Raw genomic sequence first — 26,428 nt, 5'->3', positions numbered from 1 at the left:
TACAAGGTGCACACCATGGCAATTATGCCCAAAGACCTATCCTCTGTGTGAACCCTCCCAACTAAAGCTCTTTACCGTCTGCTGTCACAGCCAGTATAGCAGGCGTGGCCTTCCAATCCACAACCACACCATCCTTCCCCTCGCCATAGCATACCGCTAGCTTTTCCAGACCTGCCCAGTTAAGCACAATCACCGGGCACAGTTCGTCCTCGCCCGTGACCGGAGCCTGGAACTCGCCCACAATTCTAAGCTTGTAATCCTCCTGCGGGCCGTGGATGCTGGACAAATCCCAGATCTTCACATCCCCGTCAATGCTCCCGGTGGCCAACCATCTGGAATCTTGCGACATCTCCGCGCACGAAATACCAATGTCATTCAACCCGAGACCCACCTGGATGCCCCGGGAGTTCCACACCTTGACCGTGCCGTCCAAGCTGGCGCTCAAGATCAAATCGTCGGAAAACGGCTCCGCGTACACCACAGGCTGCGAGTGGGCCTTGATGATCTGCACCGGGGACGTCGAATGGCCGGACCAGAGACAGATTTGTCCGTCGTCCGAGCTTGAAATCAACCGCTTACCGCGCGGGTCGTACGTGAGCGCGGAAATGGTGACGGTGTGGGCAACAAGAGTGGTGATGACCGCTGGAGTGGGTACCAAGGTGAGGATGTTGATGGTGTAATTCTCGGCTGGGAATGCCAACTTTGACGGATCGAGCCAGCAAATCTCGATCCCCGGAGCCTCCTTTTGCTCCGAGAGGGTGGACTGGTAGATGGCACTGGCATTGGCAATGTCCCAGACAATAAGCTTGCCTCCCACATCGAAACTGGCAATGTGTTTCAGATCTTCGCTCCATTTGACCGTCACCACCGGGAGATGGTGCAAGAAGAACACGTTGCGCAACTTCCCGTCGGTGCTCCACAAGCGCAACTCGCCCGACTCCTGTGCCGTCACAAGGAGCCCACCATTAGGGGCCCATGCGCAGCAGCTGATAGACTGCGCAAGCGGGTGCGCGAGTGTAAGAAGCGTGTCCGCATGGGGCACGACGCAGATCTGAGCGGTTGAGCTGGCATACGCGAGCACCGGCGCCGACGAAACGGGGTTCCACTGCGCTGCGGTGGCTGCCGGGAACGTGAACGTGCTGTCAATTACCTGGATAAAGTCGTCGGTGGTTTTCTCCTCTTGTACTGGTACATCTGGCTCGTTGGTTTCTGTTTTGGCGTAGTGGGGTGTCATGTCGCGCTGTGTGAGCTCCGTCGGCAACTCCTGGTCCTTCATCAACGCCCGCACGAGCGTGAACTTGTTTATCGTGTCTGTGTTATCGGCAATGTGGCCCTTATCGTCCACAAGCTCGTCGGCTTCGCAGTAGAGGATACCCCGCTGCGTCAAGTTCACAAGGGAACCTGCGGGGATGTAGGGCGCGTACTGCTCATCAAGTCGGTCGCAGCGCGACTCATCCTGAAGCAGGAAGGCAGTGGTGGCAAAACCCGACTCTTGGAGGTATCGCCAGACCAAGTAGTTAAGTTCCTCGCTGTTAATCGACATGGCTGAGAATATAGAGGGATAATAGGGAGAGGAGAATATGTGGTTGATGTTTTTAAAGGTTTATGTGGATGGTATGTGCACGACCTTGTGCTACGAGAGGGGGCTGAACATTTCTGGTGGGGGGGTTTTTTTAGTGAGGCGCACAAATGCATACTTGATATATAAATTTAAATTTATACCATAATAATGAATAGTAGATTTATGGCTCAATAACTGAGGGTTGAGCCCAGCTCCATGATACACTGTATGTCCTTATTGCTGTTATAATCAGAGCCCTACACTACGGATAGATTAGAATCATTAATATCTTGGTCTAGTACGAAAGCCCCTCTGGACACTAACTTAGGAGGTGTACCAATAAAAAAAATGCAATTTATTGATGTTAATGGTTTAACCTTGACACCATGGTCCAACTAGCTCTCAATATAACTGAGAAATATGTTCACATAAATATCCGCCAGGTTTAATTCAATAGGCCCAAGAAGCAAGGCTTTCTATCCAAATTCAGAGTAGACATAATTCAGGCAAGCATCCACCCATAAAATCCCTTGAGAGCTAAGAATCAGAGTTTCCCTCTAGTTCCAAAGGGTTGTAACGCAATAGTGTCAGAAGATCCCCGTTGAACTACAAGAGCCAGACAACCTTCCATCAAGTGTTCCAGTAATCTATCCTCTGCTAGACGCCTTCGTAATCTTTGAGATAATCTTTAAAGTGGCAATTGTCAAGTATATTTCCTTCATAACCTTTGGTTCCCAATACCCCCAGTCAACACTAGGTTGGCTAATCATCAGTGACAGCCTCTGGCTGCTCTGCAGCTGGGGTCAGTGGAGTTTGCAGAGCGTCTGTCTTTCTCTTCTTCTTCCGTGTCACCACCGGCCCCCGTCTGAGTTTGCTAATCACCAAATCATCAAACCGAGAACCGCACACCGGACAGAAGTTTCTCTGTGGAACGTCCTTCAAGATGCAGAGACACACCCCGCAAACATAACCTCGCTCGACCACCCCACCGGTCACAAAACAACTCGCTCTGAAGTCCACATTGTTCTGTGAGGGCAACACCATGAACGGTCGGAGCGACGTGTCGACAAAAAACGCGGTGGTTAGATACTGAATCAAGCCCTGGGGGTGCTTAACGTCCATATAAACACCACCGGTGGCGTCCGCCGCCTGTTGGAGGAAACTGGAGGCCGGCCCGAGCTGGCACACGTCGATACTCGTCTTCATCTTCTGCGCCGCAAAGATACAGTTCATTACGGGGATGTAGGGGATAGCAGAGTCGTCAGTAATGCTGATGATCAAAATCCGTGCCTTCAAAGCCGCAGTCTCGGCCTGACACCGGCGGATGTACGCGAGTGCCATGCTGGTACCGCCTGCAAGCGTACCCTTGTCACAGCCGTTGCCTTCTGTCTGGATGTGGGCGTCGAGCCTGTGAAGCACCTCCTCATCCACGTGGCGGAAAAGCGAGTACAACTTGGAGCTGACCAAAGTTGAGGTGCCGTTGTGGTGCTTCGCGTGGGTGTCTTCCGGGGTCGGGAAGAGAAACTCCGAGCGCTGGACACCACTGGCAAGCACAGACACCTGATTGGACGTGTTGGACGCAAGGTGTGCGTTAAGCGCCACGAGAAGCGCCTCACTGACTTGCTTCAACGTGGTCTGGGGGATTGCGAGCCAGCCAGCCGCAGACGTCTCAAGAATTACCGAGAGATGCGACGGCGTGTCGTCGACCGCCGCGTGGGGCATGGTGTTGTCGAACACGCTTTCTGCAATTGCATCCATTATGGGGTGTAGCTGGTGTGGTAAGATAGAACCGGTCGCCACTGAACAGAGAAACGGTGCGAGGTTTTAGAATGCAAAAGGCTGATGAATCCTAGACAACTTTTCGTAGTACGTGCAGGACGCCAAATAACGAGGAAGGGCTCCACAGATTTGACATCATAAAATATCGTATATTTATCGATGAATAAACCCAGGATTTTTGATATGGTTGAATATAACACCACGGTATGTTTGTTGATGCAATGACGTGCTTTTTTTTTATAAAAAATCGTATGGTCAGAGCTAAAAAAAAAAAGAAAAAGAAAAAAGCAAGCTAATATATTCCTTGGCCTTTGCCTGAACGCGCCGTGGTTGGATTGTCACGTGAATGTATGTCTCTCACTTTTTGTTACCGTGATATATGCGTATGACTGCGGCTCAATATTCTCGGTCCAGTCTTCCCTCACCCAACTTGTTGACGTATATATTGCCTTGATACATTCCAGAATATCATCAAGTTGTTATAACCCATATATTTGCATTGTAATCTATACCAATGCCGCCCAAACGCTCTTATGAAGACCCCGAACTGAACTACAGCCCACATGTGGATAACAAGGGTAACGGGCCCTTAGACCCCATTTTTGGCCAACGCCAGGCGTTTCCCGTGGCGGCATCCATCACGAATGCTCTGCAAATCAATTGGGAGGAAGCGTACACCGACGTGGAAGCGTACTTGAGCATGGTGAGGTACGTGTGAGCTCCCTCGAGGGTTTCCCGTTTCTCAGATTACTAATAAGGAGCAGGGTTGAAGCGGAAACAAAGCATCAAATTATGTTTTCAGACACGAAAAAATCAAAGACAGGGTCCAGGGTGTCGCCTGTAGCTCTTGATGCTGTATTATATGAGACTGACCCTGTAACGTCTGAAGGAATCAGCATTGACCCCCAATCAGTCATCCACGCTGAATGGCACCAGGAGTTTGTGGCCAGGTTCTCAGCTACGCGACAAGCCTTCTCATCGGCCCCATTGGAACCCGTAAACACAATCCTCCCCACCACGTTCGCTGGCTGGCGCAGCCTCTTTTTTACCACTGATCCAGATATGAACTGCGTGCGGCTGTTGGACCACCAGACAGCTATCAAGCTTGTGATCTACGCAACGAAATGGTTAAACCGTAGCACCAATGCCAGTCTCTCGCGTTGGGTATTAGCGTTACTCGTTCGGGTTCCTGAGGTTTTGGAGGCCAGCGACACGTCCTATGTGCGGCATCTTGGTCTCAAGGCCCTTAAACTACAGGGAAAGGAAACGTCCTTTACTGCAAAGCTCACGCACGAGTGTGTGGTGAGCATTGTAGGAGATATTTTCCGCCAAAGGGATTTGCTCGACGGTATGGAAAGGCGCTCCCAGGAGGTTATAGATGGAAGCAGAAGGGGCTAAGTACCAAGGACTTTAGTCTGACGGATTTTGGAAACTTTTCTTCTGGCCGTATCGGAGTCAGCACGCCATGGTTACACCCCACACGAGATGAACTCCCGTTTTTACACATCGTGCTTTCGACTAATCAATGTGGCGCTAATCGAGCCGTGCAAAAGTAGCTAGTTTATTGGTCTACAGTTTACATGTATGGAAGTATCAATCCAGGTACGAAAACTGCATCACATGAACTCTTTGGTGCATTGGTCAACAAATAAAAACAGTTAATGTTGGCACCTAATTCAGACCTTGTTTTCCGTATGACCAACATTTCTGCTAAAGTATTCATTCACAGAGACCTGTAATTATAATCCAAGGAGGTTTAAGGCATATACGTAGCAGTAATCATTTAACTACTGAACAGTAGAATTGACCTGAGAAATAAACAAGACATACCCACTGCGAGGACCAAAGCTCTATGGAAACCGACGCGAGCGTCCGCACTTACGAACCAATCTGGCACTACTCTCACATACACCTTTCACCATCAATCAATCGGTAAAAAGGCCAGGCTAATATCTCCTGGTAGCATTTACCCTTACTTACGGCCACTCGTCATTAATAATCGACATAAACATTTCGGTCCTCCCCTCACGTGAATCTCACGTGATGTAGGCCTTTCCAGGTCTGTAGCATTTCCACTTTTTCCACCCAGCGTCAACAGTGGATAAAAAAACATACCGTCTCGTTTTGAATCTCTCCGCTCCATCTTACTCATTGCCATTTGCACTGTCTGACACTCCCTGCTAGATACATCCCTGCTCTGCAACATTGTCTATTTCGTGTATAATCCTCGGTTCCACCCTTTCTCCTCCGGTTGTGTGATCCGCTTAGTGACTGTCTTGCAAAGGTTGTTTCACAGGTTATCCAACAGGGTTATCCACATTTATCCATTGACATACCCGGAGCTCTATCCAGTAGTACCAGCTACCCAGCCTAAGCTGTATATCCTACGAATCCAATCTCGAATTTACGAGCTCCAGTCTAACTCCTTTCTCGCTCCAGCCTAACTTCTTTCTCGCTTCAACCTAGTTCCTTTCACGCTTCAACTCATATCCTCTTTCACGCTTCAACTCAAATCCTCTTTATCAACTATTTGTTCCCCATGTCGTACTCTTCCCAGCTCGACGCGTTTGTGTCGCGCCTCCAGGAGGATGTCGATTGCAAAACGAAACACTCAATCCTTTCAGAACTCCTCGACATGATTGAAACCTTCAGCGGCTCCACCGAGTACGAGTACTTCTTGAAGTCTCTCATGCCCATCTTCATTGAATACCTCGATACGGTGCCCATCAGCTTCTCGGCGCAGTCGCCAGAGCACAAGCTCCGTAACACGGTGCTCGAAATCGTCCACCGCTCGGTGATGAATGAGACGTTCCAGCCGTATGCCCTCCCGATTCTCGAAGTGCTCCAACGGATTCTTCGCGACGAAAACGAGGACAACGGGGTGTTGTGCATCAAGATCATCACCAGTCTCCATAAGGCGTATAAGGGCGTGCTCGTGGACAACGTGCAGGCGTTCATTGACCTCATCATCGAGATCTACACCAACATTGCGCCGCTCGTAGCAGAGACGTTTGCGGCCACGGAGAATATGGACGAAAAGCCGTTGAACCGCGCAATGGCGTCGTTCAAAACTGTCGCCGAGTGCCCCATCACCATGGTGTCGCTCTACTCGTCGTACAAGCCGTTGGTCAACACGTGCTTGCCGGTGTTTATCCCACACGTAATCGACATCTTGACGCTCGAGGCCGCACCACAGGCGGCCGCGCGCACGGTGGCTGAGGCGCGTGGCGAACGCCTCACGTCTGTTGCCGCGGGCATCGCAAACCGTGCGGCCTTTGGCGACTTCGTGCTCGGCCAGGTCAAGGCCGCGTCGTTTCTCGCGTACATCTTCATCCGCGGCTACGCCCCGGTGTTCCTCAAGCCGTACCATAAGACGATTCCCGATCTCATTATGCGCATCCTCCAGGATTGTCCGTCGGAGCTCTCAGGTGCGCGTAAGGAGCTTCTCCACTCGACACGCCATATTCTCCTGACGCCGTTCCGCTCCATGTTCCTCCCAAAATGTGACCTCCTCTTTGACGAGCGCGTGTTGGTCGGCGACGGGCTCACCGCACATGACACGCTCCGCCCGTTGGCGTACAGCACCGTCGCAGACTTCATTCACAACGTGCGAGCTGAGTTGACGGCCGAGCAGATCTTCCAAACAGTCCAGATGTTCTGCCGCATTCTCCAGGACGACACGTTGGCATTGACGGTGCAGATCATGAGCTCCAAGTTGTTGTTGAACCTCGTGGAGAGCATTATGAAGTTGCCCGAGAAGGGCGAGAGCCGCCAGTTGTTCATGCAGATAATCGACGCGCACAGCAAACGGTTTGTGACGTTGAACCGCAAGTACGACGAGGTAATGTGGGGGAAGCGCGAGTTTGAAAGAAAGCGAAAGGTGGTGGAAAAACGGAAGGAGGCGTTTGCGGCACGGGGCGAGACCCCCTCCATATCTGCTGGTGTCGCTGATGCCGACGGTGACATTAAAATGGAGGATGAAAATACTGACAATCTGGCCCCCTCCGAAGAGACGGTGGGGGATTCAGACCCATCGGTTGCTTCAGATTACGTTTTGATCTCCGTCACTCCACCCTCCACCTCCGACCCGCTCAAAGACGCGTGCTACCTCTTCCGCTCGCTCATGTCGTTCCTCAAGTCCGTGATTTTCGGACTCAAGTCGTGCAACCCACCACCGCCCACACCCGACTACAACCTCGAGACGTGGAACACGTCCGCCAAGATTTTCACGTATGAAGAGATCAATATCCTCCGTTCGCTCTTCCGCGAGGGGATCCTGGGACTCCGCTTCTTCCAGACACCCAAGCCGGAGGCACGCCCCGCGTCGTTTGACATTGCCGGGCCAAACATCCCGGTCACTTCCAGCAAGGAGGAGAACGAAATCATGGAGATCTTTGCCACCATGTTCATCCACATCGACTCGGCCACGTTCAACGAAATCGTGCACTTCGAGATGCCGTTCCTCTATGCAGCGATGCTTGAGAACCTGGCGTTGTTGCACATTCCGCAATTTTTCCTCGCGAACGAAATCACGTCGCAAAACTTCCTGGGGCTCCTCACGCTGTTTGCCAAATCCAAGCTAGCAGAGCTCGGTGAGGTGGATGTGGTCAAGCTGAATATTCTCATCCGCCTCTTCAAACTCTGCTTCATGTCGGTGAACCTCTTTCCCACCGTCAACGAAGCAGTCATCCTCCCCCACTTGAACGACTTGATCCTCCAGTCGCTCCAGCTCACCACCACCGCCAAGCAGCCCATGGTGTACTTCTACCTCATCCGCACGCTCTTCCGCAGCATCGGCGGCGGCCGCTTCGAGCACCTCTACAAGGAGATCATGCCGCTTCTCCAAGTGCTCCTCGAGACGTTGAACCGCATGATTCAGACGGCGCGCCACCCCCAGGAGCGCGACATCTACGTCGAGCTCTGCTTGACCGTCCCCGTCCGTCTATCCGTCCTCGTGCCTCACCTTAGCTACCTCATGCGTCCACTCGTGTTTGCACTCAACGGGTCGCAGGAACTCGTATCGCAGGGTCTCCGTACGCTTGAGCTCTGCGTGGATAACCTCACGGCCGAGTACTTTGACCCCATCATCGAGCCCGTCATCGAGGAGGTCATGGAGGCGCTCTGGAAGCACCTTAAGCCGTTGCCATACTACCACCAACACTCCCACACCACCTTCCGCGTGCTCGGCAAGCTTGGCGGGCGCAACCGGCGGTTCGTTAAGCCCGCACAGAACCTCAGATCGCAGACAGCGCTCGACCAGGAGGTGGAGGCGTTCTTTAAGATTGACGGCTTGCCGGAAGAGGCGCCTGTCAGTATCACATCGGGGATCACCGCGGCGCTCACGCTCTTGGAGGACCCGCGCTTGAAGATTCACTACCGTGTGAGCGCGTTCCAGTACCTCTCAGGCGTGCTCAAGTTGTTCGTGGATGCCGAGGCGATGGGCGACGGGTTTGAACACCAGATTGCCGCGTGCGCGCGCGTGTTGGCCGCACAGTCGGAAACGGCCACAGACTCTGCAGACGCTCCCGCAGCGCTTGAAGAAGGCATCGTCGTCGACAAAGCCAAGCTCACGCGCCAGCAAGCCTTGTTCCTCCGCCTCCTCGAGGCCATGTTCTACGCGGTCTCCATTCCCGAGGTGGCAGATGCCGCGCAGACCCTTCTCGCCGGCCTCTACACCCACGCGACGCTCCTATACATTGGCAAGTTTCTTGTCCAAAAGCGCAAGAACGACCGGCCGTTCTCCACGGCGGACCATGAGGGCCGTGTGTTCATCGACGAGCGTGTGTTTGTGGATGCCATCGTGGATGCGCTCAGCTTCTACGTAAAGGAAGTACGCAGCGCGGGGGTCGACGCGATCAAGACGGTGTTCCGCGTGAGTGCAGCGGTGTTTGCGTCCGCGACGCAGTTCCCACTCCTCCGCTTTGTGTTCAACACGTTCGTGCATACGTGCTACGATGAAGCATACTACCGCAAACTTGGCGGTACGGTCGGGCTCCAAACATTGATCGAAGACCTCGACGTACCGGTCTCGTGGTTTGCGCCACGCCAGTTCGAGTGCACGCGCGCGCTCTTCTTCGTGTTGCGTGACAGCCCGAGCGACGCGCCGCACGAGGTGCGTGCGACGGCACGGCGCTTGATCTACAAGCTTCTCCGCGAGTGCAACCGTGACCTCCCGGCGGCGGAGGCGGCAGAGAAGCCGTTCCAGACGTTTGTCGCGTCGTTGGTGTACGACCTAGGGAACGCAAACCTGGAGGTGCGCGAAACGGCGCAGGAAGCGCTCCGCATCCTCGCGACAACCACGAATATCCCACTCGCGAAGCTCATCGAGCCGTCCAAGAATGTGCTCCTCACCCCAATCTTCGGCAAGCCGCTCCGCGCACTCCCGTTCCCAATGCAGATCGGGAACCTCGACGCGATCACGTTCTGTCTTGGGCTCGAGAACACGTTTCTCCAGTTCAACGAAGAACTTAACCGCTTGCTCATCGAGGCGTTGACGCTTGTGGACGCGGAGGACGAGTCACTCACCTCTGCGAATCGTGTGTTCGAGTACCGTACATCGGAGCAGTTGGTGAAGCTCCGCGTCGCGTGCATCCGGCTCCTCTCGCTCGCTCTCAACAACGCAGAGTTTGTCGCGTCGCGCGGTGGCCAAACGCGCATCAAGATTCTCGCGGTGTTCTTCAAGACGTTGTGTGCCAAGTCGTCGGAGGTGATTAACGCGTCGCACATGGGGCTCAAGCTGGTGCTCTCGCAGAACGCCAAGGTGCCGAAGGAGTTACTCCAGAGTGGCCTCCGCCCGATGCTCATGAACCTCCTGGACCACAAGAAGCTCACGGTACCTGGCCTCGAGGCGCTTGCCAGACTCTTGGAGCTCCTCATCTCCTACTTCAAGGTGGAGATTGGCCGCAAGTTGCTCGATCACTTGATGGCGTGGGCGCAGCCCGCGACTCTCCACCAAATCTCGGCCCAAGAGCTCGACAGCAATCCAACCGTCCAGATCATCGTCGCCATCCTCAACATCTTCCACCTCCTCCCGCCAAAGGCGTTCACCTTTATGGACGAGATCATGAACACGTTGCAGTACCTTGAGGAGCACTTGCACCGCCGCCAGACATCGCCATTTCGCGCGCCCGTTGCCAAGTTCCTCAACCGCTTTGCGCCCGAGACGTTCCAGTACTTTGCACTCAAGTTTGGCGTGCGTCAGACCGGCACGCGCTGCGCGTATTTCGTAGGGCTCGAGGCGTGCGCCCAGCTCCGCGCACATGTGAAGCAGAACTTGGACAAGTTGTACGACGCGTTGGCCGCGCAAACGGCGCCGGAAGTCAAATGCGTAATGTTTGCGAACCTCGTGGACGTGATCCGCGCTATCGCGCCGTACGACGCGGCTTGGTTGTGCGCACAGCGCCCGATGCTCGCACAGCTCGCAGACGTCATGAAGGACGTGTTGGCTATCGGCGCGCAGGCGCCATTCATTTCCCCGGTCCACTTCCAGGTATCCCAAGCCGTTGAGCAGTTGCAGGTGGTTTTCGTCGAAACTCAGGCCCAGACAAAGCCCGAGACGGCTGAGCCCTCTAAGGCCCTTGAGGATGCCGACGTCAAAATGGAGGACGCCGCCAAACCCGAAGACTCTGAAGCCTTGGTAGTCAAGCCTGACGCGGTGGAGGCTCCGTTGGTCTTAGATACCGCCACCGCCGTGTCTTCGGTGGTGTCGTTCCTCGACATCCTCTGCACGCTGGGGCTTCCCCTCTCCCATACCTTTGAGGACTTTCTCCACTCGGAAGTCATCCAGAGCGACGACGTGAGTCTCCGGCAAACGTTCCTTGCGCAGTGCGTCGCATTCGCGACAGCGTCGTCATCCCTCCCCACCAAGATCTTCCTTTTCAAGCACCTTGTCAATCCAATCCTCATGTCCGAGTGCCGTCGCCACGGTAGCCTCGATCGCCTCGTGGCAAAGCGCGACGGCAAGATCCCCGCATGGTTGGAGCTTGTACATGCAAAGGTCTGGAAGTCGTCCTCCGATATCATCACGGTGCCGACCGCGGGCGGTGTGGACAGCTACCGCTTTGAGTTGTTGCAGATGACGGCGATCTGCATCAAGTGGGCGCCTGCGGTGGTGGGCGAACTCCGTAAGGACGTGATCAAGTTCTCGTGGAACTACATCCGCCTCGACGACAACATCACCAAACAGACCGCGTATGTGGTGACATCCTACTTCATCGCGGCGTACGACACCCCCGTCAAGATTGTCACCCAGGTGTTTGTCGCGTTGTTGCGGGCACATCAGGCCGACACTCGCTACTTGGTCAAGCAGGCGCTCGACTTGCTCGCACCCGCAATGCCGAGTCGCATGGCGCAGGGCTCGCCTGTTAGCTGGCTCAAGTGGCCGCGACGCGTGCTCTCTGAGGACGGGTTCACGGTGACACAGGTACTTAACGTGTACCAGTTCATTGTGCAACACCCGGATTTGTTCTATGTCGCCCGCGACCAGTTCATCCCGAACGTGATCACGGCAATGGGGAAGCTCACGATTCTTGCGAACCCCTCGGTGGAGAACCAGGTGTTGGCCATTGACCTTGCGGAGATGATTTTGCGCTGGGAGGAACGCGCACGCGCAGAGCGCGAAGCCACACGGGGTCAAGCGACCGAGTCGCACGAGGATACACGCGAGGACTCGAACTCGGTTGCCCACGTGGACTCACGCGCACGTACGGAAAGGCGCGAAAGCGACTCCCTCACGCCTCGTGCGTCGCGTTCGGAACGAGCAACCTCCCCCGACACCACCCCAACCTCCTACACCATCCCATACGGCCTCCGCGAAGCGTGCATCACCTTCCTCGTACGCTACGTGTGCCTCAGCCAGACACGCGCGTCTGAGTCCGACCTCGGTCAGCGCGCGCTCACGACCCTCCACCAGCTCCTCGGCCCGGTCTACTGGTCTGACGTGGTGGTGAAGCTCCAGTTCTTTGACAAATTCCTTGTGTCAGCGGACTTCAGCAATACCAGCATGCTCGGGTTCTGTCTCAACGCACTCGAGGTGCTCGCGGTCACGCTCGAGTGGCAGACGGCCGCGTGGATCGTGGAGCATCTCACGCAGTTGGAGACACTTCTCGACAAGTGTCTCCGTTCTGATAACCATGATGTCCAGGAGGTGCTCCAGCGCGTGTTACGGATCATCCTCGAGGCGATCAACGAGCACCAGAAAACGCAGGAGGAGGAGTCTGAGGAGATCCGCGCGTTCCTCACGTCGCTTACCACGATTGTTCAGGATGACCTCGGGGGTATGTCCTCGGTCGCGGCAGGTGTGACGATATGCTGGACGCTCGCGACGCACAGCCCCGCGTCGCTCGACCTGCTACTCCAACCGATCATGCGCACGTTCCGCAAACTCTTCAACGATCACATCGCGATCTCGCACGGTGCAGAAGCGCCGACGTCAGAGTACGAAGCTAAGATGACGACAAAGCTTCTTGAAAAGATCCTCAACTTGTCGCTGATGCGGATCCTGAACCTCGGCGACCAGCGCCGCGTGTTCCTCACTCTCCTCGCGCAGTTGATCGAGCGCTCGCTCGACAAGGACCTCCTCCATAAGATCATCGCAATCGTACGCGGGTGGGTCTTCTCCAAAACGGATTTGTTCCCGACAACGAAGGAGAAGGCGGGTATCCTCCAGAAGATGATGGTCTTTGAGGCGCGCGGTGAGATGGAACTTGCGCGTGAGTACTACTCGATTGTCACGGATATCTTTGAGGACAAGACATTAAGCTGCACCGAGCTCACAGTGCGCATGGAGCACCCGTTCTTGGTGGGAACCCATCTCAGCGACGTGAAGGTGCGGGAACGCTTGGTTGCTATCTTGAACGATAGTCTCGAGAGAGATATTGCCAAGCGGTTGTACTACATTGTGCGCGAGCAGTCTTGGGAGGCAATCTCAAACTATCCGTGGACGAACCAGGCGCTTCAGCTTTTGTTTGGTTCGTTTGATGGGGAGTATAAGTTGAGATTGGTGGATGGGGAGTACCGACTCGCGGGATTATCCAATATCACGGAAGGGTTAGTCGAGAGTACTGCGGAGGAAGGTACCGAGGGGCTTCCGGCTGATGCTTCCACCGAATCTGGTGGAGTTACAGGAGAGCTCGTTCCTGGTCAGGCCCTTTCTAAAATCTTGGGTTCCCACCAGGCATTCCTCACCTCGCTTAGAACGCTCTCTGCCGGTGATTTGCTCGCCCCCCTCATTGGCATCTTCTACCAGAGCGCCGAAACTATCCACGCGGCGTGGGTCAACCTCTTCCCCGTAGCGTACTCCGCCATCCCTCCTGACGACAAGATGGCGTTCTCCCGCTCACTTGTCGGCCTCCTCTCCAAGGACTATCACACACGCCAGATGGACAGCCGGCCGAACGTGATCCAGTCGCTCTTGGAGGGTGTCGGGCGTTGTGACCTCCAGCTCCCACCGCACCTTGTCAAGTACCTTGGGAGCACGTATGACGCGTGGTACCCGGCGATCCGTTTGCTAGAGGCGGTCGATGCGACCGAAGCAAACGCAAAGGTGCGCGACGCGAACCAGGACGCGCTCGTGGAGATGTACGCGACGCTCCAGGAGGACGACATGTTCTACGGGTTGTGGAGGCGCCGTGCCAAGTACTTTGAAACAAACGCGGCGCTCCTGTTCGAACAGCTCGGGCTCTGGGACAAGGCGCTTCAGTTGTACGAAGCGGCCCAGATCAAGGCGCGCAGCGGCGCGTTGCCGTACGGTGAGGCTGAGTACGCCCTCTGGGAAGACAACTGGATCGTGTGCGCGGAGAAGCTCCAGCACTGGGACGTACTCACGGAGCTCGCAAAGCACGAGGGGTTCACGGATCTCTTGCTCGAATGCGGATGGCGCGTGGCCGACTGGACCGCGGACAAGGAGCCGCTCGAACAGTCGGTGAAGACGGTGATGGATGTGCCGACGCCGCGGCGACAGGTGTTCGAAACGTTCCTCTGTCTCCAGGGCTACTCGCAACAGAAGGAGACGATCCAGGAGTTGTCCAAGTACTGCGACGAGGGCATCCAGTTGGCGCTTCGCAAGTGGCACGCGCTCCCGCTGCGCTTCACCCAGGCACACGTACCTCTCCTCCACACGTTCCAGCAGTACGTGGAGTTCATGGAGGCGAGCCAGGTGTACGGCTCGCTCCTCACCACCACGGCCCAGAACCTTGACGTCAAATCCCAGGAGCTCAAAAGGGTGTTGCAGGCGTGGAGAGAACGCTTGCCCAACGTCTGGGACGATATCAACTGCTGGAATGACCTTGTGACGTGGCGCCAGCACGCGTTCGGGGTCATCAACCGAACGTACGTCCCGTTCATTCCGGCGATCCAGCAGGCGAACGGTAACGCGACAGCCAACTCGTACGCGTACCGCGGCTACCACGAGATTGCGTGGGTTATCAACCGCTTCGCGCACGTCGCGCGCACGCACAACATGCCAGAGGTGTGTATCAACCAGCTCGCGAAGATCTACACGCTCCCGAACATCGAGATCCAGGAAGCATTCCTCAAGCTTCGCGAGCAGGCCAAGTGCCACTACCAAAACATGAACGAGCTCAACACGGGATTGGACGTGATCAGCAACACGAACCTTGTATACTTTGGCACTCAGCAGAAGGCCGAGTTCTTCACGCTCAAGGGCATGTTCCTTGCCAAGTTGAAGGTTCAGGACGAGGCCAACCAGGCGTTCGCGCTGGCCGTCCAGATCGATCTCAACTTGCCCAAGGCGTGGGCCGAGTGGGGGTTGTTTAATGACCGGAGGTTTAAGGAGAATCCAGCGGATATCGTCTACGCGAACAACGCGATTTCGTGCTATTTGCAGGCCTCGGGGTTGTACAAGAACGGCAAGACGCGGAAGTTGCTTTCGCGGATCTTGTGGTTGCTCAGCTTGGATGACGCCGGGAAGACGCTTACCCAGGCGTTTGATAACTACAGGGGCGAGGTGCCGGTGTGGTACTGGATTACGTTCATTCCGCAGTTACTCACGTCGTTGTCGCATAAGGAGGCGTCGCTGGTGAGGCTGATTCTTATCCGAATTGCCAAGAGCTATCCGCAGGCGTTGCACTTCCAGTTGCGAACGACAAAGGAAGACTTTGCCGTGATACAGCGCCAGGCGGCGGCATACACAAGCGCCAACACTGGTGCGGCCAACCCTGGTGCTGCCAGCCCTGCTGCGGCAAACTCTGGAGCGGCCAACCCTGCAGCGACTAATTCTGGTGCGGCCAATCTTGGTGGTGAAATTACTGCTAATGGTAATGCTATTAATGCTGGTGGTAATGCCAGTGCTGGGAATGCCAATGCTGGGAATGCCAATGCTGGGAATACCAATGCTGGTAGTAATGGCTCCGCCCCTGGTGCGTCTCTCGGCCGCCAACCATGGGAGCATGTGGACGAAATCATGGGTATCCTCAAGACCGCCTACCCCCTCCTAGCGCTCTCCCTCGAATCGCTTGTCGACCAGATCTCCCAGCGTTTCAAGTGCAACGCGGACGAGGATGCATACCGCCTCGTCATCGCGCTCCTCAACGACGGGGTTCAGTATCTCAACCGCCTCCCAAACCCCCGCGATGACATTCCATTGCCACAGGCCACGGAGCAGAACATCACGCGCTTTGCGGGAACGGTCCTTCCGAAACACATCCGCGCGGAATTCCAGCGTGACCTCATCGACAGCAAGCCAAACTTGGAAACGTATATTCGCAAGTTGCGTAAGTGGCGCGATCGCCTCGAGGCGAAGCTTGACCGCCGTTTCGGCAGCGTCAATCTCGAAACGCTCTGTCCGCACCTCAGCGAGTTCCACTACCAAAAGTTTGAAGACATTGAGATTCCCGGGCAATACCTTATGAACAAGGACAACAACAACCACTTCATCAAGATCGAGCGCTTCTTGTCGACACTCGATCTCGTGCGCGGGCCCAACTCGTGCTACAAGCGCATGCGTATCCGCGGACACGACGGCTCGGTCCACGCGTTTGCGGTGCAGTTTCCGGCCGCCCGCCATCTGCGCCGCGAGGAGCGTATCTTCCAGTTGTTCCGCATCTTTAACGACGGCTTGGCCAAGAAGGTGCAAAGTCGCCGGCGTAACATCCAGCTCACGTTGCCGGTCGCGGTGCCGCTTTCACCGCACATCCGCATCCTCACTGACAATGCGCATGACGTGTCAATGCACGCGGTGTACGAGCAGTTCTGCCGTGCCCGCGGCCAGAACCGCGACGAGCCGTTTGTGTACACGGTGCAGAAGTTGCGGGCGGCGTACGACCCACGCTTGCCGAAGCCGGACGTGATGAGCATCCGTGTGGAAATCCTCAGCGCGGTGCAGTCGCTTCTTGTGCCAAGCACCGTGTTGAAAAACCACTTCACCGCGTTGTATCCGCAGTACGAGGATTTCTGGTTGTTCCGCAAGCAGTTCACCTCGCAGTATGCGTCCTTCATCTTTATGACGTATATGATGTGTATTAATGGCCGCCAACCGCAGAAGATCCATATTGACGCGGGTTCGGGGAACATCTGGACCTCAGACATGCTTCCGTCGAAGGTGCCGAGTGGTCGCGTCAGCACCACCGCATACGCGAGCAGCAATATGGATGTGTCGACGCAGCGCGCAGCGCCCGTCTTCCACAACGGCGAGCCGGTTCCGTTCCGCTTGACCCCCAACGTCCAGAAGTTAATCGGGGAGAGCGGGTTAGAGGGGATTTTGTCGACGTATATTCTTACGATTGCAAACTGCCTTTCGGAGCCTGAGTACGACATGGAGCAGTATATGAGTCTCTTTGTCAGGGATGAGGTGATTTCATGGTTCACCCAACAGCACCGCCCGAGCGCACAAGACCCGCAGTTGCGCGAGATTGTGCGCGTGAACGTGGACTTTATCGTGAAGAAGACTGCCTCATTGGGGCACGTGAGCAGCGGTAATTCGGTTGCAACGCAATATGTGTTGGAGTTGATTTCACAGGCGGTGAATCCGCGGAACCTTGCGGGGGCGGACAGCTTGTGGATGGCATATTTATAAGTCTTGTATGGTGCTGGACGTGTTATTTTCCTTTGTATCCCTGGTATATCTGGAGGTCTGGGCGGAGTGTACCGTTATTTTTTATTTTTATTTTTTTTTTACTTTTATTTTTTTACTTTTTATGTATTTGTATTTTTGTATTATGTTTACGTTTGATATTGAATTTCTATAAACCAAAGCTTTTATCTGTATTTGAATTCTGCTTATTCAAAAACAGCGAGTCCTCGCGTCTCCAAGTCTACCACAGTTTGCTGCGCTCTATATTAAGTTTTCTAATTAAATAATGTACGGTTAACCGATGGCACGCATGGTCATTTCAAAGGCACAGAAGGTGGCGGCGTTGGCCGGGGCAGCTCTCAAAATGGTTGGAACGAAACCCTTGAAAAAGCCCTGGATCCCGTAGCTCCTGAAAATGGCCTTGGCACAGGCAATGGAGTTGGAGTAGACCGGTTTGGCAATGTTGTCCGTCTGGAACCTGGACTTGATAACATCTACCGGGTAGACGGTCAACCACATGGCATAGCCGGCACATGCACCGTACCCACACAATCGGTAGCTCGGAATGTCAGCTCTGGCCAACTTATTATTCCTCATATCTCTGGCAACCAAGGTTTCATAGGTGGAAAAGTACGCACCAGCACCGTGGGTCTCTCTGACCAAAGTCGGGCCCAACCCCCTCATGACAGACTTGACCCCGTTCACCTGGGCCAACTTCTTGATGCAGTCTATTGGACCATGGTAGAACGGAAGACCCGCGGCAGCAGCGGAGGCTGCGGTACCGGTCTGAGTCTGTAATCTGATTCTGATGTGTTCAATTGGCGAGACCAAAAAACCGTTCGCAAACCCAGCGGCGCAACCCGATAAGTACTGCTGGGGCGTGGTCAAGGCAGCTAACCCACTCTTTTGGTTGAGGTTGCCGAAAAAACGCTTCATGTACTGGTTGACAGCAAACTGGATGGATACACACGCACCGACACCAACCAAGGGAGTCAAAGAGCCCTTGTAAAACCCGGAAACACCTTCGTTTTTGATCAACTGGCGCACCACATCCATCGGCCCCTTGTATGTGCCTTCAGGTGCAGACTGCAATCTCACCTTGGTGGTGTCGAACGGCTGGCCGGACAACACCTGGGCGATACCACCGACGGTACCGGAAAAGAGGTCCTTGAATATACGGTTTGGATCTTCCTCGAGGATAACTTCTTCAGGCATAGTGGGACTTACGAAGTGCGAATGGCAGAATATATGGGCCTTTCTTAGTATCGTGGAAACGGGGGATGTGTGCGTTCAAATAGAAAAACAAGCGGGCCTAGGGTTCTCGGAGGTTAAAGAGCAGCACAGTCACCTAGCTCTCGAGTGGAAAATTCCGATCTGTCTATATAAATTTATCACTGGATACACGTGACCCATAGCCGCACGATATCGCTTACATAGGACAGTTCGCGGACGTAGTTCCCCGTTAGGCACGTGATGGTGACTCGGGTAGCTGTGGGGAAAAACAAGAGTGGGAGGGGGTCGGAAAGGCGAGGAGGGGTTGCTGAACACATGCGTGTCGCGGCGCTCAGGCAGTTCCGGCATGACTTCCCAAATGGTAACCGCCCCAAGCAATGTCCGCCACCGGCGTCCTAAACCTAATAAATTGGGTTAGTCCGAGTAGTTCGGAGTTTCATTGCACCCCCAGCCATTCAAATGACAAGTATCAAGCGATATGTCATGAATAAAGCGCATATAAAGTTATAGCTTGAATTATTTGGGTTAGACAGATACTGTTTCCACTAGCAAAAACCCTACTTGGTAACCACCGTCTAGAACACACTACGGAGAAGGGAAAACGAAACATTTAGCTAGTTGTACTCGATCGTTTAGGTTACGAACACGTGGACCATATAAACGTTAGGTCCGGCTAAACATGTCAATAACTCTCTCAACCAACCTCGCAATTTGGCCCCACGTCAAAAAGGAACTCCGACACAAATCACACCCGAAGCCAATTTACCCACAGTGAGGGACATTGCGGGATTGCGGCAGACGCGCGATTGCGAAACGTACCAGGGCGCGGGGAGCAGCCTTTATCGGGCTTATCAGAGGTTCTGCGCGCCGTCTTCGGACGTCTTACGATCATTTAAGCGCAGACGCGCATAGAGTCATAATGCGCCCAGCAAGCATTTCTTTTTCTGTGCATTTTCAGAGAAAGTCCGAATCATAAAACCCTTGACAGATCCTCATTTTGCTACCTCATTTATCTGCTTCCATCTCTTCCTAGACATATACCCAAAGCTTCCTTACTCGCAGCAAAACCAAAGCTATCTAATGCCAACACCGTCTGCCACCCATGCCATCCACATTCCGGAGGTTGATCCCTGGAAGCTACAGGGCATCGCCGCCTCCCATGACGAGATCGCACCGAGATCTGAGATGAGCTACGCCGCTACCGAAGGCTCCTCGGTGTCGTCTTCATACGATCACTCGTATTTGGCCTCCCTCACCCCGTCTATCTCGCGCCTGTCATTATCCTCCGTGCTGGACAACGAAAATACCAATCTTGAGACCAAAATCCCCTTTCTCCAGGCAGCCGCTGAGCCCTCCACATTTTTCGGCCAGGCGCAACTGCACCAAAATGCATCGTGGATAAAGTACCAGCCCATTTTGCCAGACGCTGGCTATATGCTCCGTCCGGCACGCCAGGCATCAAATACCAGCTTCCTCAAGGCTAACTCTACCTTTATGGGCTCACAGCAGTCTCGCCAATCTGCCTACGAAGTTTCGGTCCTGTTCAAACAGGTGGATCTCTCGCAAAACTGTTTGTCCGGATATCTCTCTATTTCGGGCTTGACCGAAGGGTACCCTGAGATCATAACCTACTTTGAAGCAGAAATCATCGGATGCCGCACCAACGAGAGAGAGGCGCCGGTTTCCTTTCTCACTAACAGGCACGAGGAGTGGGGCTCCTCCGACCGAGTGGACATCCAACACTGGTTGAAGTTCCCGTCCTTTATGAACTTGATCCAGTCCCACTTTGACGTGGACATTGACACCAGCGGAGAATCCGTGACCCCCGAGATGATCACTCAGTTGGTTGAGAGGATGTCTGCGGGAGATATCTTTGACGAAAATATCATCTACATGAGGTGGAAGGAGAAGTTCTTGGTACCGGATGCCAAGATTACCGATATTACGGGTGCTTCCTTCTCCGGCTTTTACTACGTTTGCTTTGACCAGAGAAACGGAAGTATTTCTGGGTTGTACTTCCACAAGACTACCGATAGCTTCCAGCAGTTGGAATTGAGTCACATTCCAGACAGGGGTGTAGGTGGCTCTTATGTTATCATGTAATTACTCTCTGGATGGTTTGTCTCGGTTCATTTTCAGTGGTTGCACTGACGGTTTTCTTTTCTTAATATTTGCTTGGTTACAGTCCGCGGTTGGACTTGTATTTTCTGATTTTCCCTACCCTGTATGTACATGTGTCTTTTCCCAGTGTTATAAATAAAACGAAAGTATTGATATACAGTTAATCACCGCTAAAGACTACATGTAGCAGTTTCGTGCCGATATATGAGAATAGTTTTATGGTTATTATTATTTTATAATTACTTTATTGTTTTATAATTTCTTTATTGTTTTATAATTACCTTGTACTGGGTTTAGAGTTAATCATAAATATATAGGCATATATTCATTCACGTTTCCACATCGTATTTATAACTAAATTTACATTTATTAAATTTTATTTCATAATTGTTTTTATCTTGTATTAGTTTACACTAATACATTTAATATTCGATCAACGAAACTGGACACTACCCAAATCTTGTATAACACCCAACTTACTGCAGATTTTTCTGGTAATCTACAATGTGGATCTTGTTTTTGTGTCATGTAGACAAGCCATGCAGTTTATGATGCATTAACGTACATAGGGATTTTATTTGCCCCAGAAATAAATCGAAATGGATAATGTACAGTGATTGCGTAGCCGCCTATCAGTAGTGAACGAAATACTCCGTTCGTAGTTTTCCTTTCCTGCTTCACATTTGCTTCCCTTGGCTCTCACTTCGGGGGCATCCGCACGTTCTGATCGTTCTTCAGACTCATATTTGCAGTGTGGGGGAATGTATGTTGGTGAAGACGATTTGTTAACACATATCCCAAAAGCCAACGAATCCGTAGCCCCTATACAGAACAATGGCCTCAATCACCCAAGGACTCCAAGGTACCTCCAACCAAAACCCTAGAGAATACAGCGTGTACGAAAAGGCAAACTTTTACCTTGACTCACGGTATCAGGTACAACTGGTACTAGGGAAAGGGTCATATGGTACCGTGTGTTCAGCAATTGATACAATAGCACCAACAAGCTGCGGTGGCACATCTACCAGCCCTGGGCCCCACTACCTTGCAATCAAGAAAGTGTCCAACATCTTTCACAAAGAAGTCTTGCTAAAAAGAGCCATCCGCGAGCTAAAGCTTATGAGACACTTTAAGGGACACAAAAACGTATGTTATCCGACTTGCACCCAGAGACTAGGCACTAACAATATCCGTAGATTATCAACTTGGTGGACTTGGATATAATCTACATCAAACCCTATGACGGCCTCTACTGTTTCCAGGAACTAGTTGACTACGATCTAGCCAGGGTGATCCATTCGGCCGTTCAATTTTCGGAATTTCACGTACAAAGCTTTTTATACCAGATTCTTTGTGGGTTAAAGTACATTCATTCGGCAGATGTCATTCACAGGGATTTAAAACCAGGCAACATCCTCGTCACAACCCAAGGATCCATAAAAATCTGCGACTTTGGGTTGGCCAGAGGGGTGAACCCAAAGTTTTTCCGCACAAGGTCCGCAAACATAACCAATTACGTTGCTACTCGGTGGTACCGTGCTCCTGAGCTAATTTTGTCCAACAAAAACTACACCAAATCCATTGACATGTGGGCGGTGGGATGCATTTTTGCCGAGCTCTACGGAAGGCGCCCGTTATTTGTCGGGAACGATCAGATTCACCAAATCAATGAAATCTTAAAGGTATTGGGGACACCCCCGAGAGATGTCTTCACCCGCTATGGTTCACACAAGGTATGTTACTACAGGAAAGACTCCGGAATTACTTTACTAATTTTTTTCTCTCTAGGCCTGTGATTTCTTCTCCCCCCCAAAGCCCCAATACAGGGCAATCCCGTGGAGCCACGTGTATCCGTATGCCAGCGAGCTTGCCCATGATTTGTTAGAGAATCTCTTGGACTGGGACCCCGAGTTGCGCTTGGAAATTCAGCAGTGTATCAACCATCCGTATTTGAACGCCGTACGTGATTACAACGATGAGCCCGACTGTACCAAACCTTTTGACTTCAGTTTCGAGGGCTATGCAACGTCCATAACCGATTTAAAACGTAAGTGATTCCGATACCACATCCCCCTATAACACGCTAACACCCCACGAATAGTTCTCATCAAGGATGAGGTAGAAGAGTTCAAGATTGAGAGAAGAACCCAGGGCCATGTTAAAGGGAGTCCCTGAGCTATCCATATTTCTGCCATCAATATAGTTTACGCGATTCTTACAGAACGTAGGATAGATAGCTAGAGAGAACCGAGTACGGTTAGATGTATATATCACAACATATAAAACAGGAGGGATAAAAAGTAAATTTTGACAAAAAGCAATGAATGAAATGAATGAAAGTATTTTGGTAGATGAAACGCCTTCAAGCAGGCTAGTGTTTCGGGACTCAGTACCAACCACGCTGAGTGGCCTGGGAGTATTCAGTTCCTGGGTAGGTGTAACCGTTGAATGGAGCGTGCTGTTGCTGCTGGCCGTACATGTGCTGTGGCGGAGCCTGACCCTGTGGAGCCTGACCCTGAGTCTGCTGGGCCTGTTGCTGTTGCTGCTGCTCTTGGCCCTGACCTTGTTCTTGCTGTTGTTCCTGAGCCTGTTGAGCGGCTGGCGCGTTGCCGGCAGCAGATTGCGGCAGTTGGCCCTGAGCGCCAGAGGTAGCAGCTTGGCCGTAGTACTGGTTGTATCTGGTTTGTTGCTGAGCGTAGAACTGGTTTGGGTAGAACTGGTTGTACTGTGGATAGTAGCCCTGGTAGTATGGCATCTGGTAGTACGGGTTGAATGGCTGCTGGGCCGCGGCGGCGGCCGCAGCGGCGGCCGAGCCCTGTGGCAAGGCAGCGGCAGACTGAGGAAGGGCATTAGCGTTCATTGGAGACTGGGCAACGCCAGCGGCGGCCCCAGAGGCTAAATCCTGCTGGCCTTGAGGCAATGGAGCCTGTGGAGCCATACCGTAGGCTTGCTGACCCTGGGCAGGGGCTTGGCCCTGGGCCTGGGCCTGTTGACTGTACAAGTTAGAGGCGGTGGCAGCTGGAGAGGAAACCTGGTTATAGTTGTATGAGTACTCTGGGTAGTTGTAGCCAGGAACCTGCGATTGGAACTGGTTGTAGTAGTCGTAGTGTTGCTTCTGCTGCTGAGTCTGCTGCTGCTGAGTCTGCTGTGGCTGGGCCTGCTGAGGCTGATACTGTTGATACTGGTTGTTGTTGTAGCTGCTGGCATTGTTGGCGGCCGCGGTACCATTATAACCACGGTTGTAGTTGTTGTAGCGTTGCTGTTGCTGGGCCTGTTCTGGCGCGGAGACAGGAGCGGCTTCTTCCTTTGGCTCCTCTTCTGACAAGGACATCGAGCCGAAAGAGATGCCGACAGCTGGAACGTTTGAGGCCGAGTTTGGCAACACAACAGCAGCGTCCTGGTTCAATCTTCTGGTGAACTTTGGCTGGGCCTGGGATTCCTCTTCTTCGACAACAGCGGCTTCCTGAGCAATGGCTTCCTCAATGATTTCCTGAACTGCCTCCTCGGCAATTTCCTCGGCAATGATCTCCTCAACAACTTCTTCAACGATGGCCTCAACAATAGCCTCCTCCACGATAGCCTCAGCAATGCTATCAGCCAACTGATCAACCTCTTCGGTTCCCGGGGCAGTTTCTTCGGCAGGTTCTTGTTCAACGGGAGCTTGCTTTGGGGTTGGTTTTGGCTTCGGCTTTGGTGCCGCGATAGCGGCCCACGACAATTTCTTGGTGGCCGGGGCGGCTATTGGAGCGGCGGCTGGGGTAGGGGCTGCGACAGGGGCTTCGACCGGCTGTGGCTGTTCTTCTTCGATTGGGGCTGGTTCTTCTGGTTGTGCTTTTTCTTCCACCGGCTCCTCTTCAGTTGGATGTTCCACAGCCTGTGGCTGTGCGGAAACCGGCTTCTCAGGCTTGGCCAAGGCAGAGGCCCAGGAGCCAGAGGTTGGGGCGGATGTGGAGGCAGCGGCGACAGGGGCAGCGGCGACGGGAGCAGCGGCTGCAGGCTTCTTGGCACCAGATTCCTTTCTTCTTGGAGCAGCGGCTGCCTTTTGGAACTTGGCCTTATCGGTGTTGTGCTGTGAGTTATGTGAGAAGGTGTTGGTATTGTTATGCAATTGGGGAGTTTCAGTAGCAACGGCGTAGTTGTGTTCCTTCTTGACCACCTTCTTTTCCTTCTTGACCTGGTCCCACTTGTTGACCTTGTTGCTGACAATCAATTCGACGACAACGTCCAATTGCTGGCGATTTTCTTCCAAGAGTGGCACCAAGTCCTCGCGGTCCCAGTCTGGGAACAACTCTAACAAAGTAGCAAGGTTTGTGTTGGCTTCTGGTTCGTCCTTCTTGACGAACTTCTTGGCGGATTTGAAAGGAGCCTTGTTCTTTCGAGGCTGGGTCTGTGAAATTGTGGACATTGTAGTGGTATTTGTGTTTAAATGTGTGAATTGATAACTCTGACTATGTAATAGGTATCTTCTAATCGGGCGACGTGAGAAAGTGTTATTTGGTTAGATGTATATGACGAACTACGGCAGCGATGTATGGTGGCAAGCTTTTTTGTATTAAAGAGTCGGCGCAAGAGTCGAGATTCGCTGGTGAAAGTGCGGTTTGTCGACCAGATGGAGAATGGTAGCAAATTTTGCCATAAAGCGCGAAAAAGAAAAACCCGGTCGGCGTTCGTGCAGCGTTGTCGACGACGGCGTGCAACGCATCCGTCCAGTGGGGCAGCTGCACTGTGGGCCATGACACCCAGAGAGGGTCCAAAACCGATGGATCTTTACTTATACATGGCTCTTTACCATAGTTAGAAGCTAAGGAGACATGTAATATGGTGTTTATAATTGATAACACCGCCATATAGGTCTTAGGAAAGGGTGAATGAGCTTTAAAGACTTTGGCCCAACCGGAGGGGGATGGGTAAATTAGGGGTAGTGGATTACCATGAATTGCTTTTTTCGCATGCCTTTTTGCCTTGCTCCTGTTTTTCTTGTCCGTTTTAGGGCGAGGTCGCGCGGCTTCGCGCTAAGTGGAGAGGCAGCATGTGAGCCGTCACGTGCGGATATGGGCTCACTCCACACCATGGAGAATCGACAGATATTACCTAATCGATCAATACACAAAGCAGACAGTCTATTGTCTTGTGAGCGCGTAAACCAGAGGAAGCGCGAGATTAGGTTTACACACGTAAATCGTGGGGCCACGAGACACGCTCAAATATTACCTAATCGGGTTAATTAGTCGCCGAGGGAGCCCCTGATATTCTTCTGCGGCCTAGGCTACGTAAGTGACGAAGGAGCTAATAGATTGATCAAAAAGGTGTTGCTTAACCCGCCAAGGCAAAGGATCGTTATTTCCCCTCCTTAATTCGAATATGTTATGCTTTGTTAGACGCGTCTTCGAAGGAGCCTCTCCACATATCGTGTACTGAACTGGACGGAGTCTGTAAGTGCTACTTAGCCAGTGTGCGTGTCTGGTGGTGACATGCCAGCATGCATAAAAAAGCAATGCGTAGAACCTGGTAGAACCAGATGGAATTTCTTGGAAATTTCTAACAATTTCTTCGAGCCTCAGCCTGCACGCAAAGTTGCATCTAGGTGGCAAAATATGAACTCCAAAGGGTCAGTCCGCCGCATATGTCATGTGACGGATGTAAGTTTCATGCACGATACAGCATGGGCTTCCGTTTAACTGGGACACCGGAGCGAAAAATATTTT

The 26,428-nt window shown here is 52.9% G+C and overlaps 8 protein-coding genes across 8 annotated transcripts; 4 read left to right on the top strand and 4 right to left on the bottom strand.

Moving 5' to 3' along the window:
- Nucleotides 1–274: 274 nt before the first annotated feature.
- On the bottom strand, nucleotides 275–1,543 carry BABINDRAFT_18759 (uncharacterized protein; the record flags this gene model as incomplete). The annotated part of the gene is made up of 1 exon (XM_019131203.1): nucleotides 275–1,543. A coding segment is annotated over one exon (1,269 nt), but the record flags the coding sequence as incomplete, so codon positions are not given.
- A 306-nt stretch (nucleotides 1,544–1,849) lies between these two features.
- On the bottom strand, nucleotides 1,850–3,552 carry BABINDRAFT_160172 (TFIIH/NER complex subunit). The gene has a single exon (XM_019128100.1). It carries the CDS (start codon nucleotides 3,317–3,319, stop codon nucleotides 2,324–2,326), a length of 996 nt encoding a protein of 331 aa, XP_018987282.1. The 5' UTR covers nucleotides 3,320–3,552; the 3' UTR covers nucleotides 1,850–2,323.
- A 221-nt stretch (nucleotides 3,553–3,773) lies between these two features.
- BABINDRAFT_160171 (uncharacterized protein) lies at nucleotides 3,774–5,091 on the top strand. The gene has a single exon (XM_019128099.1). The coding sequence runs from the start codon at nucleotides 4,133–4,135 to the stop codon at nucleotides 4,736–4,738; it is 606 nt and encodes a 201-aa protein (XP_018987281.1). The 5' UTR covers nucleotides 3,774–4,132; the 3' UTR covers nucleotides 4,739–5,091.
- Nucleotides 5,092–5,498: 407 nt separating this feature from the next.
- TRA1 (histone acetyltransferase) lies at nucleotides 5,499–17,447 on the top strand. Its single transcript, XM_019128098.1, has one exon. It carries the CDS (start codon nucleotides 5,880–5,882, stop codon nucleotides 17,370–17,372), a length of 11,493 nt encoding a protein of 3,830 aa, XP_018987280.1. The 5' UTR covers nucleotides 5,499–5,879; the 3' UTR covers nucleotides 17,373–17,447.
- Nucleotides 17,448–17,522: 75 nt separating this feature from the next.
- YMC1 (organic acid transporter) lies at nucleotides 17,523–18,693 on the bottom strand. Its single transcript, XM_019128097.1, has one exon. The coding sequence runs from the start codon at nucleotides 18,582–18,584 to the stop codon at nucleotides 17,664–17,666; it is 921 nt and encodes a 306-aa protein (XP_018987279.1). The 5' UTR covers nucleotides 18,585–18,693; the 3' UTR covers nucleotides 17,523–17,663.
- Nucleotides 18,694–19,505: 812 nt separating this feature from the next.
- BABINDRAFT_160167 (glucose-induced degradation complex subunit) lies at nucleotides 19,506–20,920 on the top strand. Its single transcript, XM_019128096.1, has one exon. It carries the CDS (start codon nucleotides 19,683–19,685, stop codon nucleotides 20,703–20,705), a length of 1,023 nt encoding a protein of 340 aa, XP_018987278.1. The 5' UTR covers nucleotides 19,506–19,682; the 3' UTR covers nucleotides 20,706–20,920.
- A 637-nt stretch (nucleotides 20,921–21,557) lies between these two features.
- On the top strand, nucleotides 21,558–22,778 carry CSK1 (mitogen-activated protein kinase; the record flags this gene model as incomplete). The annotated part of the gene is made up of 3 exons (XM_019131572.1): nucleotides 21,558–21,869; nucleotides 21,920–22,456; nucleotides 22,512–22,778. The coding sequence occupies 3 exons, from the start codon at nucleotides 21,558–21,560 to the stop codon at nucleotides 22,776–22,778; spliced, it is 1,116 nt and encodes a 371-aa protein (XP_018987277.1).
- A 166-nt stretch (nucleotides 22,779–22,944) lies between these two features.
- Nucleotides 22,945–25,617, bottom strand: BABINDRAFT_113501 (DNA damage-responsive RNA polymerase-degradation factor). The gene has a single exon (XM_019126859.1). The coding sequence runs from the start codon at nucleotides 25,126–25,128 to the stop codon at nucleotides 23,110–23,112; it is 2,019 nt and encodes a 672-aa protein (XP_018987276.1). The 5' UTR covers nucleotides 25,129–25,617; the 3' UTR covers nucleotides 22,945–23,109.
- Nucleotides 25,618–26,428: the final 811 nt, after the last annotated feature.

The sequence above is a fragment of the Babjeviella inositovora genome (assembly GCF_001661335.1).
Source record: "Babjeviella inositovora NRRL Y-12698 unplaced genomic scaffold BABINscaffold_2, whole genome shotgun sequence".
Classification (NCBI taxonomy): Eukaryota; Fungi; Ascomycota; class Pichiomycetes; order Serinales; genus Babjeviella; species Babjeviella inositovora.
The sequence above is the reverse complement of the archived record's forward strand: the minus strand, read 5'-3'. Positions and strand labels throughout refer to the sequence as shown.

What these genes read in the sequence shown, in the direction of transcription:
- BABINDRAFT_113501 (XM_019126859.1), bottom strand. Translation starts at nt 25,128, where the DNA reads ATGTCCACAATTTCACAGACCCAGCCTCGAAAGAACAAGGCTCCTTTC.
- BABINDRAFT_160167 (XM_019128096.1), top strand. Translation starts at nt 19,683, where the DNA reads ATGCCAACACCGTCTGCCACCCATGCCATCCACATTCCGGAGGTTGAT.
- YMC1 (XM_019128097.1), bottom strand. Translation starts at nt 18,584, where the DNA reads ATGCCTGAAGAAGTTATCCTCGAGGAAGATCCAAACCGTATATTCAAG.
- BABINDRAFT_160171 (XM_019128099.1), top strand. Translation starts at nt 4,133, where the DNA reads ATGTTTTCAGACACGAAAAAATCAAAGACAGGGTCCAGGGTGTCGCCT.
- TRA1 (XM_019128098.1), top strand. Translation starts at nt 5,880, where the DNA reads ATGTCGTACTCTTCCCAGCTCGACGCGTTTGTGTCGCGCCTCCAGGAG.
- BABINDRAFT_160172 (XM_019128100.1), bottom strand. Translation starts at nt 3,319, where the DNA reads ATGGATGCAATTGCAGAAAGCGTGTTCGACAACACCATGCCCCACGCG.